Genomic DNA, 22,500 nt, shown 5'->3' with positions numbered 1-22,500 from the left:
CACATGGTACCATTCTCTAAGTAGATAAGATTTTATATGTTGCTATCAGTTTTTAAACTTTTGAAATTCCTCCGAATGTTGTCAAAAATTGCTGCGAGACACATTTTGGGTTGCATCTCAGTAAATTTTAATGAAATTCAAATTTATAGATTATAGTCGCATGGATGGGTCATGATCTGTGCTCTGAGAAATTTCCTCCTTTTTTGACCGGTCATTTTCACCTTTGCTCTTACTTTAAAATATGGATTGTGTTGAGTTAAAACCTATTTTAAGTAGGATTGTCTTTTTTAAGCATATAGAAGACTGTGGGGATGGCAAGAATTGGTAAAATACCTGGTAGGAAATTTCACTTCTAGGTAGGAAATTTTAAGGCTGAATTTCCCTGGACACCCTGTTTGAGCACATTTAGTGGATATTGCGCTGTACAAAAGCTCTTTTAGAAAAAATTTTAAAAAATTTTTAAGTACTTAAAAAATAATAAACAAAAATGAATATAACAGCTTTAAAAAAGAACAAAATACCAACAAGAAACGGTTTGGGCTCAAATCGTTCTTCGGCCAACAACAAAAAAAACAATGAAAATATAATAAATACATTACTAGAGACCCAGATTGGCAGCAGAGAATTGTTCGACACGTCCTATTTGTATAGATAGTTCGAAGATGACATCACTCAGGTCTTTGTTATTGTTTTTTGCCATCCGCGTTTTTGAGTAATGCTCACTGAACTGTATTAACCTGACTATAAACGTTCATGGATACACACAGTTTTGTGTGTTGGTCCGTTATACTTCCGGATGGCAATGTTATGAGCTTCTTACCCAAGCGCATACTATCTATACAATTCATTCCTATAGACGCTGGGAGTTTATTAAACCCTGAGCGGCTTAGTATTACTTTGACTGCTATAACTTGATACGTTTTATTTTATCAAGGGTAAAAAAAAAAATGAAAGGTTTAATAAAGTCCCAGCTACTATATGAATTAATTTTTTAAATTTATTATCAGTAAGACCTTTGTTATCTGCTTTATTTCACAGGGCATCAAACCAGCAGATAGAAAACCCCTGACAATGGCACAGTCTCCTGCCTTCGCTCTCAAGAATCGATTGAGGTCTCGGGAAAGGCGTCTGCCTCAAGAGGTTTGCAATTTTCAATTTTGTTTTAAATTTTGAAAAAATTGATTCTTATCTTTTATGTTTATTGCCAATTTGTGGTCTGCAGCAAAATAATTAAAATATATATATATATATACATATATATATTTTTTTTTCAACTAGAAATGCTTCTTTCGCCTCCATTATATACACATTATTAAAACTATTGGGATTTTTTGTTTATCTAATCACTCCCCACTCCTTACCTACCTGTCTCTTTCTTTCTTCCCCCCCCCCTCTCTCTATCTCTCTCTCTCTTCTCTCTCTCTCTCTCTCTCTCTCTCTCTCTTTCTCTCTCTCTCTCTCTATCCCATCTCATCCATTTGTCTAAGCAGCATTGATTTGATTCAAGACGTAAATCTGTGTTCACTCACGACGATTCTACCCATTTCTTTCCGTGCTTGCAGGAAATCCCTTCCCCTGAACCTCCCAAAGCATCTTCCAGACCTGTTCCCCACATGGGGGTTCCATTCAGGCCTCAGCTTGAGCACAAGTATACGGTCACCAAGCCCTTTGCTGTGGAACAACACAGTAAGGACATGCTGAAAAAGAAAGAGCTGAAGATTCAGCAGGTCTTAGAAGAAGAAAAGAAGGTTAGTAAACAAGATAAACGATTTTTATGCGAAATTTGCTGCTGTCCCGATCTCCTGATTTTTCTCTCTCGCGTCCCGATGTTTCTTTTGACCTGAATTTTTTTAGTTAGAAAAAAAATTGGTAGAATGAGGTGACTGTATGAACGGGATGTGTATAACATATCCCCACCCCATTGTACGGTATCGATATAATGATATCGGTAATGTTGCCCAGTCATAAGTATTTCTTTTTATAGTATGGGCAGATGGGAATGAATTCGTAGGTGTTATTGTTTCATAGAAGACATCGATACCTGTGTTGTGGTTTATTTCTATTTCGTGCACACCATTCGTTCAATCGTCCTGATTTTTTTTTTCTGTGTCCTGATTTTTGAGACCTTGGTCCTGATTTTTTGTGTCGGTAAAATGGCAGGTCTGTATTATTGTACATTGACAAGGTGGGAGCAGGCTGGTAAATTTTCAGCCCATAGGCTATTTCAGACATTTAACAATTCTCAGTTTTCAATCTATATTTTAACTGTCAACATTGAGACCCTTTATTATTTATCTTTCACGGAAACTCCAAAGCCTCATAAAAGATTGTAAACCACGATCATGTAAGTCTGACTGTCGTGAAAATCCGAAAATGAGTGATTTCTGCTCATTGGTTTTATCAATGATGGTCGCGTCATTCATTGTGAAACTTTTTTTGTCATCCTAGGTCACAGGTCATGGATCTGAATTCCATTTGCTGCTTGTTTTATATCTTTGTTATTTGAAACGGAGACCAAATTTCAGCCCGAAATGCTGAAAAATTGAATTACGAACCATGTATTTACTCAATGTACGAAGCCGTCTCGCTTTTTCTCTCTCTTTTTTTGATGACGTTGTTATGGTTATGGTTTCCCTGTCCGAGATGACCATAAATTAAGTTGTATTGTTATGGATGACCATTCAGGATGTTTTTAAAATGCCTTAAAACTTACAACGTTGATTGCAGTTTGGATATCAAGGCCATTGACATATTTGTTAATTTTTATTATCTTCAAGCAATTACACATCATATCTGAAATCAGTAGACTATATATCAGTGCTGATGGTTTTCCTCGGATCCCGATTTTGGAGTCCAGAGGAGGAATTTCCTCCTTTTACAAATTCCATTTTCTCGAAACAATGTGCTAGCAATGAGTGAGTTGATGTGTGGTGGAACACACAGGTGCAGTTTCCCACTCTCCAGAAGTTAGCTAGAGTATCAATGATAGTCTATCATCTCAATTGCTCTAAAAGTGGGGTTTAGTGCAGTAGAAATGGGGCTTAAAGGCAATTGTTCAACATTTTCCTACTTTTTCACTTTTTGTCATCATCAGCATTGATATATTACATACTAATTGTTATGAGCATAATGACTGAAAATTTTCAGACTTTTTTAAAATGCGCATTTACAGTCCTGTGGTAAGATTCAATGCATAATCTGGTTCATTTATCTCAATCTTGATAAACCATATCCTAAAAATGGAGTCCATTGTAATAAATATTTGAATTTGGAGCATTTTTGATATCTCAATGCTGCATCTATTCAAGTGTGGGTGTGAAATTAATTTCTCTCGTACTATCAACAATATATTATTCCACTGAGTAAAAGCACAAGCAGTATTGGTCTCAGATGAATTCAAAGTTTTTTTCTTGAGCATTGATTGGGTAGTTGAGTCTGTGGATCTGGTGGAAGTGCTGAAATTACGTCCTATCCTAAGGGTAGGAAGCTTTAGTTACTATCTAGTGCTACAGAGACTGTGACAAACCAAGGACTGCAATAGACACACAATAGTACTGAAATTACGTCCTATCCTAAGGGTAGGAAGCTTTAGTTACTATCTAGTGCTACAGAGACTGTGACAACCCAAGGACTGCAATAGACACACAATAGTACTGAAATTACGTCCCATCCTAAGTGTAGGAAGCTTTAGTTACTATCTAGTGCTACAGAGACTGTGACAAACCAAGGACTGCAATAGACACACAATAGTACTGAAATTATGTCCCATCCTAAGTGTAGGAAGCTTTAGTTACTATCTAGTGCTACAGAGACTGTGACAAACCAAGGACTGCAATAGACACACAATAGTACTGAAATTATGTCCCATCCTAAGTGTAGGAAGCTTTAGATAATATCTAATGCTACAGAGACTGTGACAAACCAAGGACTGCAATAGACACACAATAGTACTGAAATTATGTCCCATCCTAAGTGTAGGAAGCTTGAGTTACTATCTAGTGCTACAGAGACTGTGACAAACCAAGGACTGCAATAGACACAATAGTACTGAAATTATGTCCCATCCTAAGGGCAGGAAGCTTTAGATAATATCTAATGCTACAGAGACAGTGACAAACAAAGGACTGCAATAGACACACAATAGTACTGAAATTACGTCCCATCCTAAGGGTAGGAAGCTTTAGTTACTATCTAGTGCTACAGAGACTGTGACAAACAAAGGCCTGCAAGGACTGCAATAGACACACAATAGTACTGAAATTATGTCACATCCTAAGGGTAGGAAGCTTTAGTTAATATCTTGTGCTACAGAGACTGTGACAAACAAAGGCCTACAAGGACCGCAATAGACACACAATAGTACTGAAATTACGTCCTATCCTAAGGGTAGGAAGCTTTAGATAATATCTAGTGCTACAGAGACTGTGACAAACAAAGGCCTACAAGGACCGCAATAGACACGAATCATTTTTTCTTTTCCTTTAATTACATAGTGGTCAATTGTCCCGATAAAATCAGGGCTATCCCGATTTAGTAGTCTGAGAAAAAATTAAAGAAAAGAGAAAGATTTATTTTTTGGAGCTTTATATAGCGCAATATCCACTAAATGCTCAAAGTGCTTTACAAGGGGTTCCTGGACAACAGCAACACGTAACATGTAGGATGGGACATGACGCCTGTTAGGTGATATTATAATTTTTCAGACAAAGACAACGCTGTTAACGGCCAGGTATTCATTTTACACCTGAGTACGGTGAGAGAATGTCAGTAAAGAGCCTTTTCCAAGGACTCAACTATGCGCCGATCGAGGCTCGAATCCAGGACCTTCCGATCCAAAAGCGAGTGTCATACCACAAGACCACATAGCCGCACACATAGATTATATTACATAAAAGTCCAAACATGCTGCTGTTACGGGTGATGATGATATTGTGCTTTAGGGTGTTCCGTTTTATCTCTTTGAAAAGTTGGCTACAATGCATACTTGCCGAATCCTACGAATTTTTCGTAATTTTACGAATTTTAGACAAATTTCATGGCCAAATACTAAATTTTATGGAAAATTACGAATTTTTAATTCTTAGTAATACTTAATAATAATAATAATAATAATAATAATAATAATAATAATAATAATAATAATAATAATAATAATAATAATAATAAGAATGATAAGAAGAACAACTACTACTACTACTGTTATAATAATAATAACGATGAGAAGAACTACTACTACTACTACTATAATAATAATAATAATAATAATAATATTGTGGTTGTTCATACACAATTTCAGAAATTACGATTTTCCTTTTCAAATTAATAAAAATTACTAAATTTGAAGTTTTCAATTTGGCATGTCTGACTATGTAATTACATTGTCTGTTTTGTTTTTCTCCAGGCTAGAGAGTTCCACGCAAGCCTTCTTCCTAGTGACTCCCCGGATCAGCTTCCTCCAAGAAAGACGAAGCCTGTGACATCGATAGAACCATTTCACCTGACTGTGGATGAGAGAGGCAAGAAATATCAAGAGGAATGGAAGTCGAAGGTTATTTGGTTTGCATTTTATGTGCATTGATTTTATCTGGAGGGAATTTCGTATCAATGCGTAACTCAGGGGCTGTAGAGAAAGATTGTGCTCTTTGCATAGGGAGATTATGTTGAAGAATTTTTTGAACTAATTGCATCCTGTTTCTGCTTATGGTTTGGTCAGTGCAGTCCATAATGTCAGAGAACTGAAGAAAAATTCACTGGATCTATCGTTAAATTAGGCATTGTATCAGGCCTTATGAAATGAAAATATTAATTTTTTTTTGAAACTGTGGAAAAAAAATATGCATTGCATTTTACTGGATCAAAATATGAAATGGGACAGCGTGGCTCAGTGGTACGATCTTTGCTTTGTACCCAAAAGGTACGCCTGGGTTATTCCAGTCTTCCCTTGGAATATACCCTGTTGATACACAAGGCGCATCTTTCTCCCCATCAGAAAGCTGGCTCACGGGATGGAAAAATCAACATAATATAATGTCTTGTTTAGAAAGGAATATGGTGAAAAACACGATGCTGATGCTTCAGGATTACTATTCTAAAACTGGGCAGGGTTCCTGACCTCCCATAGCGGGCAGGGAGGTACATACTGTGTCTTCTATCCCCCTATGTCTGTGTTCCAACATGCTTTCTGTCTTTGTCTTGGAATGAGATTACTTGGTTTTGTCATGGCTCTAGCTGGATACCATAGCTGGGAGGGAAACAGTCAAGTGTATAGTTAGAGTTTTGGGAGATGATATTTTTTCCCTGTTATGCACTGTATTGTATTGTTTAAATATTATATATGATTTTTATATACTATAATGTCACGTTTTGGTGTTGATAAAACATGGAAAAGAAAAGAACATATTCCTGTTTCCTATTTGAACAAAATCCCCTTTGTCTTACCTTTTCTTGGGTGCTTTAATTGTACTTCTAGAACTTTTGACTATCCCATTTTCTTCCTTTTTACTGGCACTGATAGGACCTTAATGTGTTGCAAGCGCCGTAAAACCCTTAAAAACAAACTATTCTAAAAAACTATAATGTCACGTTTTGGTGTTGATAAAACATGGAAAAGAAAAGAACATATACACCACCCCCCCCCCCCCCCCCCCCCCCCCACCCCTCAAAAAAGAACTAAGACCAATAAAAAAACACCCAAAAACCAATTGATTTCAATTGCTAATAATTGTCTGTATATAATGATTTTAAAAAATCAAAGCAGATTGATGAGGAGGAGACCAAAGCCAGGGCTAAAGCCCAGTTCCATGCATCATCTAACAAAGCTGTATTCAAGACCCCGTTTGTCCCTGAAAAGTCCAGCAGGCCCCTGACAGGTACGTAGAAAATACAGTCCTAGTTTGCAGGTGGCTTATGGGAACTCGGAAGTAGGCTCTTCCACCCTCTCCTCCCTCCCATACCTGCCTATTATTACGGACTGCCCGTAATTGTTACGGAAGTTTAAGGGCAATTACAGACTTACGGAAATAGAAGAAATATTACTGATACAAATGGTCGCAACGTTAAATTAAAAAAATGAAATTTTTATTCTTCCTTATTTACTGCATGCTACAATAAAAAATCCCAATGCCTCGTTGGCTGGCGACGAGTGACGTCATCGACTCGACACGGAAACTTTACCCTCATCGGTAGACACAGTGCAGTGTCGAAAGTAGGTAATCAATAAGCATGTTATTATCGGTGGGGTCATTAGCAATAGTAGGCCTATATAACATGGTAAGTTTATTTTACATATTATATAAAATGGTGTATCTATCATTATTTTTGTTTGCTTTAGTATTACTGAAATTTGACCATTAATTACTGATGAATTTTGTATTTCTTACTGAATTTGAAATTTTCAAGTAGGCAGGTATGCCCTCCTTATCCTTTTCTCTTTCTTTCTAGCTTTCTGCCCTTGTCCTGGAAAATAATTGGGAATTGGCCACCTGGAGACTTTTCTGAGAGAAATAGTCAATTGAGAGTGTCTTTTTTTCTGTGAGAGATATTTTCCTCCTCGTAAATCACCTCGCATGCTGTGGTCTGTTTGAGACTTTGGGTGGCCCTAGTTTGGATACAGGGATAGTCCTAATTCTTCCGAACCGATGACCCATGAGTGTTGCTGGCACTGAACTCTTAACCCCTGATCCTCGACCGCTGTATAAACGTAACGCACCATTCCGACCCCAATACCGCGGCGGTTGTTTGAATGTAACACACCTTTTCCAAGTCACACGCGCATCAGTTGTAGAACGTAACACAGACCAGACCTTGATTCAGTAAAAATTCCATTGTGTTCTTTATGAAATAAAAGCCGAAGTTTGATTGGTTGATATTATTAGTTTCAGCCAATCAGCAAACAGTTTATTTAAGCTGTTTGGGTTGAGTATGAAGCTTGTTATTGACGTATGAAATGACGCGATCAAACCCGAGTGACGCTATATGTTAGCTACGTCATTCAGACCGGCTAGGCAAGTACTGGGAACCGGTCGTTATTTCCGGTTGACCCCAATGCGGTACTAGAGTTAATCCTCCAACTTAGTCTAAACGTTCATCTGTGTTATGTATGAAGTCGTCCTTTCCTTATGCACTGAATCTGAATTAGTTCTACGACTAAACTGAAATCAAAATATAGCCCTTCATCAAGATTGATGGTTGCAATGCAAGGCTGCCAATTTTCAGTATATTTACGGAATTCAGTATGTTAAAACACCTCAGTATATTTTCCAATCACGTTGTGAATGGAATCAAAGTCAGTTCTATTGTCCTTTTTTTTTTTTTTACTGGACTTCAGTGCTCAGAAAGGAGTCGGTTGATGTGTTTTGCCTAAAAGTTCAGTAAATTTTTGCCTCCTGAATTGGCAAGCAACCCTGGTAATGTCAAAAATACTGATGATAAAGATAACAAGAGATGAAATGAGGAGAAAAGTGCCAGAAGACAATAGAGAATAAACATTTTTTCGCGGCGGTGATGGGGTTTGAACCCGCGACCTTATTGGTACGACAACTCCGCCTGGCCGGTGAGAGCATGACTCTACCGTATGAGCTATCCACGAACCCAAAAAAAATTTGTTTCAAACTCAGTTCATTCATACTAGAGCCTTCTCTCACCGACTACTGGAGACTGCGGGTCCAACACACACACAACCAATGCGAAGTATTTAGCCAGCAGTTAAGCTTAATAGCCAATATTCTCAACACAAACATATAACATAGAAACAAGTGAGACATTGAGTATGCTCCGGTATATGGGGTGAATTTTTAATGATGATAAAGATAATGCTTTAAATGACCACCGTCATATCATACCACCCTGTTGTCACAGCAGGAATAGCATTTGTTGAATATCCAAAAGAGAAAGAAAAATTATGGTGCTTCCCTGTACTGTAATGCCTTTACCAAGCAGCCAACTGTCACAATAAATCGGGAGTCAAGTGTCCGGATTTGGCAATATTGAGAAGAAAAATAATATTTTAAGAAAAATTTTTACTGTTTCTATGCAAGGAAATGACCCTGGCATGTCCCAGGGTTTTGAGTTTTTATTTTTGATTTGATTTTATTTTTTTATTTATTTTAGCTAGTAATTTAAACAAGGAACAATCAAATAGAGAGTATCCAAACATACTGCCATTTTCTGGTCATGACAGATGAGCGCGTTAGGTTGTCCTGTTGTTTAGCTCTTTGAAAAATTGGCTGTTGTGCGTCTATAAAACAGGTGCATTATTTCATAAATTAAAAGTAATTAGAAGAAAAAAAAAGGAAGTACAACTATAATTTGTTATTTTTCAAGATGCTAAACTAAACGGTATAAAAATTTATGCACAATCTCCAGAGATGAGCAGCTTCACCCTGAACACAGACCAGCGTGCTGTCAAGAGGGAATTCTTCAACCAGCAACTCAAGGCACACGAAGCAGAGGTGGAGGCTTTGAAACGTCAGCGAGAAGACCGAAAGGTGAAAGAGGAGAAGGAGGTTGTTGCACAGCTGAGACAGGAAATGGTCCCCAAGGCCACTACTATCAAAAAGTACGGTTACATAGTTCGAATAGCTGTATTTTCAGATCTGCTGCCTTACACAGATTTGATCGGTATATGAGGCTGTGCAGAGAAATTGTTTTTGTAACAATCGACACCAAAAAAAAATCATCAATATAAAGTTAGTGTAATTAAAGAGCTGTGAAAAAATTCAGATGGAATATGTAGTGAAAAATGATTATTAAAGTTATTATTATTATTATTATTATTATTATTATTATTATTATTATTATTATTATTATTATTATTATTATTATTATTATTTATTATTGTTATTATTGTTATTATTATTATTATTATTGTTATTTATTATTATTATTATCATTACTATTATTATTATTATTATTATTATTATTAAGTTGGTTATGGAGTCAAATGACAGATAAAGGAATGCTTTAGTGAGGGTTTTTTTTTTCTGGCCCCTTGACAGTGATCAGGTAGCTCAATCTGTCAGATCTGGTGTAGAGTACCTTGCAATCATCTTGCGTCCTGTCCTATGGGAAACAGGATCATCCGTTTAACTTTATACAAACTGAGTTACAGTCCGGCTCCGCAGGCCTTTTTAATCTGGAGGACATATTAGATGTCTGATTAAATAGTGAGAGTTAATCTTGTGAATTTCACCAACCACGATTTGTGCATTGTGCGGCTTTGTGGTCTTGTGGTATGGCACTCGCTTTCGGAAAGGCAGTTCCTGGGTTCGAGCCTCGCTTGGCGCTAGTTCGAGTCCTTGGAAAAGGCTCTTTACTCCCATTCTCTCACGGTACTCAGGTGTAAAATGAGTACCTGGCCGTTTTAACAGCGTTGTCTCTGTCCGAAAAAATTATAATATCGCCTAACAGGCGTCATGTCCCGTCCTACATGTTAAGTGTTGCTGTTTGCCAGGGATCCCTTTAGTAAAGCGCTTTGAGCACGTTTAGTGGATATTGCGTTATATAAAAGCTAAATTTTTAAAAAGCTAATTTCCATTTATACCTTGTATTGATGTCGGAAGTAATTTTAAAAAGAATCTTTTTTTAGCATGTTTTTTTTTTTTCTCTTCTTGTTTCTCTCTTCCCTCCAGATATAAGCTAGTGACGCCGCAACCCAGTGATAAACCCCTGACAGTGGCTCAATCCCCGTGTCTGAAGACGAACAGACTGAGGTCAGCACGACACCAGAGTGATGATTAATGAATGACACATTGTGTCACTATTCACTCTACTACTACTACTACTACTACTACTGCTAATATATGACAATGACAATTACAGACCTGCCTACTTTCTATGAATAATTCGTAAAACTACAAATTTTGGCTCCATCCATCTGCAGAGCAGAATAAGCTACTCACATTGAATAAATTATCATGCCCCGAAAATGAAAATATAACACGTAATGACACAGTGTAAAGACTTAGAAACGTTTTTTAAATCTTTCTGAGGGTGAATTGGTTACTTGCAAAGGTAAATTTAATGACTAGTATTATTTTCTCCATAAAAACTACGAATTGTTCAAAGGTAGGTCTGCTATTACTACTTTTACTGCTCCTGACAGTTTTTAAAAATGTTTATTTTTTTTATCGTGGATTGATGTTATTGTTATCGATATATTGTGAATGTCTGGCTAACTCACTCAATCCTAGAGATTTTTGCTACTTTTGAAAATGGGGAAAAATGTATTAAAAATGAGCATGTAAGTACATAGATAGTTTTATTCAACTATCAGTAACATGCAAAAACTAAAAACGTTAGCTTTGATACTACGCCTATTGTATGTCACAGAAGAATGTAATAAATAGGCATGGGTAAAAGTAACCCGGGTAAACTACGGATATAGTCGGTGTTAGGTTTGAGTGAGTTACTTGAACTGATAAATAAATGCCTTCATAATATGTTTTGGCTGGAAATAATTTTTACTTGCCATATCAGATGATTTAACTCTCTCCTTACCAGCCCTTTTCAGTATTTCCCACAAAATGTCATCCATTCCTAACACTAAACTAAGATTGATTTTTTAAAACTCATACCTAAAAGTATGCCAAACATAATTTTTTGTTCCACAAACCAACATTATTTTTTTTCGTAAACTACAAGATTTTTCTTCCAAATTTTTTTGATGTACAAAATAAAAATCTGAATAATGAATGTTCATTGTATCGTAACAAAAATGTGACGATTTTCCTGCAGTTGGTAAGGAGAGGGTTAAATGTTCTCATCCTGTCAAAAAAATGTTTTAAAGCTTAGACTTCTGTGAAAGTTCAAAGTCATTTTGATTGATCGATGTAGGGAGTAAAATGAAGTTGTTATTCATTTTAATTGACGGATATATAAGGAGTAACAGTTTCTGGCCAAAATGTAATAAGGCATTTTGGCTGGATAAGGCAGGGATTATCAGGTCTGCCTTTTATTACCCGGTCAAAATTTGGATTTCATCCAACAGATTTGTATTATTTAATCAATTTATAAGGTAAATTGTTGAATAAAAGGCTTTCATTATAGTGCTGATGATTTTCCTTGGATCCGTGGAAATCTGTGACTTTTTGTGTCAAGAGGAGGAATTTCCTCCTTTCAAAAATTTACATTTTTGTGTCAAGAGGAGGAATTTCCTCCTTTCAAAAATTTACATTTTCCCTTATCAAATGTTTTGCGCAATGAGGAGAGACTTGACGTGTGGTTGAAAAGACGGGTGCAGTTTCCCCAGTCCTAACATCCAGAAGTTTAAATAGAGTATTCATGATAGTTAATCATCAGGTTAGTGCAGTAACAAATAGGACTTCAGAATTTTTCCTCCTTTTTCTCTTTTTGTCACCATCAGCACTGATTAGTAATATAAAAGAATCAAAGAATTATATTTATTTTTGTCCAAAATTTATGTTAACTAAAAGGTTAAGATCATATCTGAGTTAAGCAGACGTGTGTTGTTTTTTAACATCATATGGCTTAAATATGTAGAAAGTGCCATCGAACTTTTAAAAAAAAAATGTCATTTCTACTTGAATCAAACAAAAATGCAGAAATGAAGCCTTTAAAAAAAAAAAATTAATAATAATATGTCTTCATTGTCCTCACTGGGTGGGGATCCTGACCTCCCATAGTGGGCAGGGAGGTACATGCTGTGTCTTCTATCCCCCCATACCCTTTTTCCAATTGTTTCCTGTCGTTGTCTTGGAATGAGATTACTTAGTTTTGTCCTGACCCTGGCCGGAGTTCCTTGGCTGGGAGCTGGGTGGGGATCCTGACCTCCCATAGTGGGCAGGGAGGTACACACTGTGTCTTCTATCCCCTTATATCATTTTTCCAACATGCTTTCTGTCCTTGTCTTGGAATGAGGTTACTTGGTTTTGTCCTGGCCCTGGTTGGAGTCCTGGCTGGGAGGGAAACAGTCAAATGCATAGTTATTGTTTTGGGAGATGATATTTTTTTCCTTGTAAATCATCTCTCTGTTATGTATTATTATATTTGTCATTTTTAATGTATAGTGTAAGCATTTGAGTGTGTTCCTCTTTGTTGGATTTTGTGCTTGTGTCCAGATGAGACTTATAGGTGATCTCAAACTAAGTACATTGGTGGTAAGCTCTTGGAATCTACATCTGATCCCTATTTGTTCCTAGTTCCCCTTTGTCTTACTTTTTCTTGGGTGCTTTAATTGTAATTCTAGAACCTTTTACTATCCCATTTTCTTCCTTTTTACTGGCGCTGATATGACCTTAATGTGTTGCAAGCGCCGTAAAACCCTTAAAAACAAAAACAATTGGCTGGGAGGGAAACAGTTGAATGTATAGTTATAATTTTGGGAGATGATATTTTTTACCTTGTAAATCATCTGTCTGTTATGCATTGTATTATGTTTTGTTTACATATTGTATTATATGATTTTTAAACATTTGAGTGTATTCCTCTTAGTTGGGACCTGTGCTTGTGTCTGGATGAGACTTTTAGGTGATCTCAAACTAAGTACTTTGACGGTGTGTTCTTGGAATCTACATCTGTTCCCTATTTGAACCAATTCCCCTTTGTCTCACCTTTTCTTTTGTGCTTTAATTGTAATCTAGAACTTTTTACTATCCCATTTTCTTCCTTTTTACTGGCGCTGATATGACCTCGATGTGTTGCAAGCGCCGTAAAACCCTTAAAAACAAAACAATCATTGTCCTCAAAATAATGGCAATTTGTCACAGTATATATGATATTTGTGTACAATTTTTATTCTCGCTTTCCAATGAGATGTAAAGGAATGACAGTTTTTTAAAAATTTGTTACATTGGACTCTGTGGTCTTGTGGTACGACACGCACTTTTGGATAGGAAGTTTCTGGGTTTGTCCTTGCTTGGCGCGGCATAGTTGAGTCCTTGGAAAAGGCTCATTACTCACATTCTCTCACCGTACTCTTGGTTTTGTCCTGGCTGAGAGGGAAACAGTCAAATGTATAGTTAGTTTTGGAAGATGATATTTATTTCCTTGTAAATTTTAGATTATTATTGATCATTATTCAATTCAGAGAAACTAACGAAAACTACATCTTTCTGTAATTTTTGCTAAATTAATGACATCTTTGCCTTTTTGTGTCAAATGTTGACATGTGAATCAGATTGTTAATACAAGAAAAATATGGTTCGTATGGTTGAAGAAATAACAAATGATCATATATATTCCATAATTTATCACTTGCATCAAATTTTTAAAACTAAATGTATTGGAGATTCTTAATTCAAGTTCGATTCACTAGAGTTCACTGAAACTACAGTGATTGTTAATTCAGCTCCATGATTGTACTGGATGAAAACAGAATATTCGTTACCAGGTCAATTTTTTATATATTTTTTTTATTTTTAGAATTAATGATTTTTTAAAAAATACACTAATTTTTACAAAATATCTAATTCTTAGTTGTATGTTGTTCAACCCAAGTGAGATTTGGGGTGAAAACATTTTTTAAAGATCAGGTTTGATATTGAATAATGGATATTTGTCTCAGGAATAGTGAATTTATATATTATAAAGTTTTAGTTTTAGAAGAATTTGATTTGAATAAGAATAGATTAGCTAGTTGGACTTTCACAAAAGTCAATGGCGAGGTGGAGTTTAGATTCTTAAGAAATTCCAACTTTGCAGCTAAAAAAAATTCTTTTTTTTTGACTTGTGGACTTGAAAGAAATCAACTTTGGCTGAGGTAAGACAACAGCACTGGCAATGACAATGACTATCTTGGACTGTAACTTTAATCAGGATGTGTGTTGTCGATCTTGCAAATTTTTGTATTTATATTTAAAGTCCTACATATTTATATAGTTTTAAAATTATATAATTTTTATGTATTGTATCCATAATATAATAATGACTACGGTTTAGTGACAGTAGTAAAAGTTTAGTTTTGGCTACAAGAAATGAGATACATATTATATTAATTATGAGTGAGTCCTGAACGTATATGAGCTACAACTACAAATGGGCCATAACATCTAGCCTGAGCACGTCATTCAATATATACTGATATTTTTTGTTTATTCGTGGTCTAGTTGTCATCATTATTATTATTATTATTATTATTATTATTATTATTATTATTATTATTATTATTATTATTATTATTATTAGTTCTTAGGTTGAGCTCTCTTTTTTATTTTATTTTATTTTTCCTTTCTTTTTTTCTTTCTCTTTCTCTCTTTCATTCTTTTTTCTCTTTTTCTTAATTTGGTCTTTTCCTTTTCTTTCTCTCTTTCTTTTCTTTTATTTTTAATTTCCCTTCAATTTGGGGCGATTCCAATTACATAGATATGATGTAGGTACTGTGACTGTATTGATAGCATTGTTCCATTGTTATATAGTCTATATTATAGTCAATGATGCCGTTTGATAATTCAATAAATTTGTACCTTGTAATATGCATTTTGTTTTGATTCTCTTGTGTGTGTGTGTGTGTTATTAATTTATTTTTTTTGTATAGATGTTTCTTCAAGTTCAAGTGTTGAGTGATAATAGGGAGCGTTCACATATTACGTCATCAAAAATTTGCCCTTTTTAGACCCCCCCTCCCCCAAGTCATCACTTGTCATCATTGACCTGACCCCCCCCCCCCCCCCCAAACAGATGATGACGTCATCTAATTTAATAAAAACTAAAAGATAACTTTAATTTCACAATATTTATTATTCATTTTTCAAACCATAGACATTGATTATCAACGTTTGATAAAACACATTCAGACATTTTATTAATTTCAGAAACTGTTGATAATTTATATTTTACGATACAATGGGGACATAAAATTTAAATTTGCAAAGATAAAATCTAACAAACATTATTTAAATTAGGCTACTTGGTGCAGGTGCTATTTAAAAAATTTCAGAAAGTGTAATTTAAAATAGTATAGGAGGCAAATTATTTTATAGCATATTAGTCTTTTAGTGGAATGAATTTCTGTTTTAATTTCCAATCATAAAATTAATTGATTCAAAAATGTTTCTGCCTTGGACCTCTGGCAATGTACTATAAATAGTATCATCAATTTCATCTTCATCGTCATCACTTTCTCCCATTTGCTGTTCTTCTTGTATGCCGCATTTTCGTGAATGGTCTTTCATTGCTGTGATCGAGGAGTGATACAATGAACGTTTAGGGCAAGTTCGCCTTTTGAGAAGTGATACCCCTTTCCCATCTTGTTTCTTGAGAGATGGCAATACTCATCATAGCAATTTATCTTTAGCTGTTTTGAAAGGAACAAACTTTGAAATAGGCTTCCAAATCTTCCATTATTGCCTATCTCCAAACCATCATCACATGAAGCAAGTGGTACAGGTGGTGGCAGAAAACGCTCTGGAAAAAAAAGACGAATAGTTAGTACACCAAGGTTTGCAGCATGAGTTGTCACTGCATTTCACTATTTGCAGCAGATATTGGGATTGACGAATGTGTTTTATCTTCCAATCATCTGTTTCTTGAAATTGAAGTTTGGGTCTTGGATTTTCAGGTGGAGGGATGAATTTTCCAACTACTGGGTATCCATCTAGTATCGACTCGGACCAAATATTGGCTAATATTTTTCCAGCAGCTTCAAAGTTCTTTTTTTCCAGATCAACATCAACAGTCTTGTTGCTTCTTGAAGCTCTTGCATTTAATAAAATAGGCCTAATTTGCTTGTTTTGATGACATCATCTTGGGTCTGACCCCCCCCCCCCCCTCCCCCATGTCAACATTTGGTAGACCCCCCCTCCCCCCCTAGCTGATGACGTAATATGTGAACGCTCCCATACTTGCCTGTCCTGTCCACGCCACACAAAGAGACACTCGCGCGCTCGCACACACAAACCACACACACACACACGCATACATAGCTCATTGATAGAAAGTTTCAGTTTATTCAATCTTAGGCTTTCGCCACTAAATCATACAATTTGACTGGGTGGGGTTCCTTACCTCCAATAGTGGGCAGGGAGGCACTTACTATGTCTTCTATCCCCTTATAGCTGTTTTCCAACATGCTTTCTGTCATTGTCTTAGAATGAGATTACTTGGTTTTGTCCTGGCCCTGGCTGAAGTCCTAGCTGGGAGTGAAACAGTCAAATGCAGTTATTGTTTTGGGAGACGATATTTTTTTCCTTGTAAATCATCTCTCTTTTATGTATTATTATATTTATTATTTTGAATGTATAATGTAAGCATTTGAGTGTATTCCTCTTTGTTGGATTTTGTGCTTGTGTCCGGATGAGACTTAGAGGTGATCTCAAACTAAGTACATTGGTGGTATGCTCTTGGAATCTACATCGGATTCCTATTTGTTCCCAGTTCCCTTATGTCTTACTTTCTCTTGGGTGCTTTAATTGTAATTCTAGAACTGTTTACCATCCCATTTTCTTCCTTTTTACTGGCGCTGATAAAACCTAAATGTGTTGCAATCGCCGTAAAACCCTTAAAAACCAAAATATAAAATGTGTTTTAAAAAACCCTTAAAAACAAACAAGCTCCGGTTTGTATTGCAGAGCTTGCGAGAATCTAGGTGGGACCTAAATACGCTGGATGTGCCAGGATTTCAAAACTACACTATTCAATTGAAACGCATCCTCTCTCTCTCTCTCTCTCTCTCTCTCTCTCTCTCTCTCTCTCTCTCTCTCTCTCTCTCTCTCTCTCTATCTCTCTCTCTATCTCTCTCTCTCTCTCTATTTATCTCTTTCTCTCTCTTCCATTACGCAGTCAGGGGGGCTCCAGACTGACAGCATTCGGGAGGCCGTGTACAGGTCTCGCTAATCAATTCCTTTTTTAAACTCAACGTTATCGAGGAAAAAATATTGGCCTTTTAAAGACCCGATATCTCAGACTATAGAGTACTTGCTTCACATACAAAATAACCGTGATTGTTACAAAATGTTACTACTACTACTACTACTACTACTACTACTACTGCTACTACTACTACTACTACTACTACTACTACTACTACTACTACTACTACTACTACTACTACTACTACTACTACTACTACTACTACTGCTACTACTGCTACTACTGCTACTACTACTACTACTACTACTACTACTACTACTACTGCTACTACTACTACTACTACTACTACTACTACTACTACTACTACTACTACTACTGCTACTACTACTACTACTACTACTACTACTACTACTACCACTACTACTACTATTACTACTACTACTAGTAGTTTTAATATTATTATCATCGTCATCATCATCATCCATCATCATCATCATCATCATCGTCGTCACCATCATCATCATCATCATCATCGTCGTCACCATCATCATCGTCACCACCACCATCATCATCATCATCATCATCGTCGTCACCATCATCATCGTCACCACCACCATCATCATCATCATCATCATCATCGTCATTGCCATCAACAACATTAAGGCCATGGAAAACCTTAGCAGTTTACACTTCCTTGTGACATAATATGTCGTATTAGTTTCCCTTCTGCCCAATTAGATAAGAAGAGGCTGATATTACTGATAACATTAACAAAACACAAGACAATAATTTATTATTGTTCTCACGTTTATTATGTGGGTTACTAGCGAATGTGTGTGGATGAACGTGATTAACGCTCTGTTGAGTTTCTTTACAACTGCTTTCAGTGAACTTAGTGTGGGTTTTATAATATTATACGTTTTCCAAAATGTGAAGTATTTATTTCCTTCTTCTTATCCAGTCGACAGTAGCCTAGAAAACACAATCCACGACTTGAGACTTTAATTACCGTGTTATGTGTATCAGCAAATATAATGCAGTGTGTTTTCTTTTATTACCGTAAAGAATACACATCTTTTTTAAAAGTTCTTTACTATTACTTTATTTTTAAAATATGTTAAATAGTTGGATGGTGGAAGGTTTGTGTGTGTGTGTGTGTGTGTGTGTGTGTGTGAGAGAGAGAGAGAGAGAGAGAGAGAGAGAGAGAGAGAGAGAGAGAGCGAGAGAGACTGGGAGTGAGATAGATAGATAGATAGAGTTAGAGAGAGAGAGAGAGAGAGAGAGAGAGATTTGAATGGATTGAAGTTATTGTTATGCGCCTAGAGCTTTATTGTATAGAGGAGTGGGCGCAATATAAATAAATTTCATTATTATTATAATGCTCAAAATAACGCAGCCAGGCTCATTGTACGCAATAACAAAAAAAAAATACCCGTCAGCAACTCTTCTTCTCCGTGAGTTACATTGGCTTCCCGTTGAAAAAAGAGTTGCCTATAAGATTTGTACTGTTGTCTACAAATCCCTGAGCACGAGCAGTCCCTCCTATATTAAAGACATTCTAAACATATATGTCCCCAATAGAAAACTTGAGGTCAAGCAGTGACCAATCAATCCTTGTCAAACCTAAGCCATTGCGTGAAATAGGTGAACAGTCTTCTCAATTTTCGGCCCCCCATTTTTGGAACTCTCTCCCGTCACACGTGAGATGCTCGGATTCGTTGACAACGTTCAAATCTCGCTTAAGGTTTTATCTTTTTACGTCATAATGTTGCAATATTATTTTCATATTTTGTTGTTGTTAAATTGAATTCGTATCACGTTTCCTTCACACTTGTCTCACTGTAATATGTTTTGTTTTATATCACTGTAAAGCGCTTAGAGCCTGTGACAACGGGGTAAAGCGCTATATAAATGCCATTTATTATTACTGAAACATTTCAGGATTCGATAACTCGAGAGCTGTGTAAGATTATGATTTCATCAAAGGGTTTTTTCTGGATGGGGTTCCTTAGCTCCCATAGTGGGCAGGGAGGTACATACTGTGTCATCTATCCCCTTATGTCTGTTTTCCAACATGCTTTCTGTCTTTGTCTTGGAATGAGATTACTAAGTTTTGCCTTGGCCCTGGCTGTGGTGCTTGGCTGGGAGGGAACCAGTCAGATGTATAGTTATTGTTTTGGGAGATGATATTGTTTTCCTTGTAAATCATCTCTCTGTTATTTATTGTTAATATTTGTTATTTTAATGTATCATGTAAGCATTTGAGTGTATTCCTCTTAGTGGGGACTTGTACTGGTATCTGGGTGAGACTTTTAGGTGATTTCAAACTAAGTACACTGATGTTGTGCTCTTGGAATCTACATCTGTTTCCTATTTGAACCAATTCCCCTTTGTCTTACCATTTCTTGGGTACTTTAATTGTCATTCTAGAACTTTTTACTATATCATTTTCTTCCTTTTTACTGGCGCTAATGTGCCCTAAATGTGTTGCAAGTGCCGTAAAACCATTAAAAACAAATACAAACAAACGGGTTGTTTTTTTGCCACATGTGTAGAATGTATTCAAGTTTTGACTGATATAAGTTTTAACACTGCGCATGCGTCCTTTGGTAGCTGAGTTATGACGTCATCAGTAGAACATGGTAATTGTGACATAAATCGTGATTTATTTTGGCTTTGTCCGACATGATTCTCGAAAGTCTATTTTATTTAACATGTCAATCTAAGGATATCAATACGCTTCAACAGTCATGACGTCACTTCCCTCGTATTGACGCATGGTAACTTAGTAACTGGCTCTAAACTATCGGAACAATGGCGGACGCCCTATGAAATATTTCTCCGACGAGCATAAAAGTGTATCCAGAGGAGAAAAACATTATAAATATTATGATCATGTTTTGACTTTTACACATTCCGATCACAAGACATATGAAAAGTTCTAGCCAGCATGAAGAATAAAAAGTACCGATTTTCTTTGTTTAGAACCACGATGGCCGCCGTTTGCTGGGCGACTACTACTACTACTGCTGCTACTACTACTACCTCTACTACTACTACTACTATTACTACTACTACTACTACTACTACTACTACTACTACTACTACTACTACTACTACTCCAATTCTACCACTACTATTACTACTACTACTACTACTACTACTACTACTACTACTACTACTACTACTACTACTACTACTACTACTACTACTACTAATACTAGTACTACTACTAGTAAAAATTTTTTATTCTCTATTGTCTTCTGGCACTTTTCTACTCACTTCATATCATGTTGTTACCAACATAAGTGCCTGCTCCACTCACTTTTCTGAATTAAAAATTCACCCCATACACCGGAGCATACTCAATGTCTCAATCGTTTCTATGTTATATGTTTGTGTTGAGAATATTGGCTATTAAGCTTAACTGCTGGTCAAAATACTTCGCGATGGTGGTGGGCGAACGAATCAGCGGTCCCAGAAGTGGGTGAGAGAGGGATCTAGAAATGACTTGGGTTTGAAACGAATATTTTTGTGTTCGTGGATAGCTCACACGGTAGAGCCACGCTCTCACCTGCCAGGCGGAGTTGTCGTACCAATAAGGTCGCAGGTTCAAACCCCACCACCGCCGCGAAAAATTTTTATTCTCTATTGTCTTCTGGCACTTTTCTACTCACTTCATATCATGTTGTTACCAACATAAGTGCCTGCTCCACTCACTTTTCTGAATTAAAAATTCACCCCATACACCGGAGCATACTCAATGTCTCAATCGTTTCTATGTTATATGTTTGTGTTGAGAATATTGGCTATTAAGCTTAACTGCTGGTCAAAATACTTCGCGATGGTGGTGGGCGAACGAATCAGCGGTCCCAGAAGTGGGTGAGAGAGGGATCTAGAAATGACTTGGGTTTGAAACGAATATTTTTGTGTTCGTGGATAGCTCACACGGTAGAGCCACGCTCTCACCTGCCAGGCGGAGTTGTCGTACCAATAAGGTCGCAGGTTCAAACCCCACCACCGCCGCGAAAAATTTTTATTCTCTATTGTCTTCTGGCACTTTTCTACTCACTTCATATCATGTTACTACTACTACTACTACTACTACTACAATTCTACTACTACTACTACTACTACTACTACTACTACTACCACTACTACTACTACTACCACTACTACTACTACTACTACCACTACTACTACTACTACTACTACCACTACTACTACTACTACTACTACTACTAAGGATATCAATTTGGAACATTGCCACTGTAAAAATCGTTTGTGTATGACGTCACCCGAAGACATAAATTAATAATAGAAGCTGATGGCTCTGCTGCAAAAGACCTGGGACCAACTGGAGAGACCCTTGGGTTGAGGCTGGCATTCAAAAGGGTATCTAGCTCCTTTTTTGTTGTTGGTTCTAGACAGCCTGTTGGTTCTTACTAAATGGGAGCGATCTATATTCATGTTTTCGTCCAATCGAGTCATCGATCACATGATTTGTTTCTGTACAACAATTGGATATTTCTTAATAAATATAAACACGCTGCTTTGTTTACAAAAGTTATAAATATACCTCGGTGTCAAGCTGAACAAAATGACCAATCGTGATGTTAGATATTTAAAAAGCTGTGAACACTGTTCACTATGTGGGTCACTTTGAGCACATTTTACAATGTGAGCAATGACCTCGAGCACATGGGAATTTAATATAGATAGTTCGAAGATGACGTC

General features: G+C 36.4%; 1 protein-coding gene across 2 annotated transcripts in view; it reads left to right on the top strand.

The window, feature by feature from the left end:
- The window catches only part of LOC144977636 (targeting protein for Xklp2-like), a 29,758-nt gene extending 14,332 nt beyond the window's left edge, over positions 1 to 15,426 (top strand). Inside the window, exons 8-13 of one of the 2 annotated variants that reach the window (XM_078923047.1) lie at positions 1,039 to 1,140; positions 1,563 to 1,748; positions 5,402 to 5,548; positions 6,755 to 6,869; positions 9,364 to 9,556; positions 10,629 to 15,426. In XM_078923047.1, coding sequence (XP_078779173.1) covers positions 1,039 to 1,140; positions 1,563 to 1,748; positions 5,402 to 5,548; positions 6,755 to 6,869; positions 9,364 to 9,556; positions 10,629 to 10,737 — 852 coding nt within the window. In that variant the 3' untranslated portion in view covers positions 10,738 to 15,426. The remainder of the gene's footprint in view (positions 1 to 1,038; positions 1,141 to 1,562; positions 1,749 to 5,401; positions 5,549 to 6,754; positions 6,870 to 9,363; positions 9,557 to 10,628) is intronic. The other variant, XM_078923048.1, reaches the window with a different exon arrangement.
- The last annotated feature ends 7,074 nt before the right edge of the window (positions 15,427 to 22,500 follow it).

The sequence above is a fragment of the Berghia stephanieae genome, chromosome 7, assembly GCF_034508935.2.
Source record: "Berghia stephanieae isolate SIO BIC M18660-M18661 chromosome 7, UCSD_Bste_1.3, whole genome shotgun sequence".
In the NCBI taxonomy this organism is placed as follows: Eukaryota; Metazoa; Mollusca; class Gastropoda; order Nudibranchia; family Aeolidiidae; genus Berghia; species Berghia stephanieae.
The sequence above is the reverse complement of the archived record's forward strand: the minus strand, read 5'-3'. Positions and strand labels throughout refer to the sequence as shown.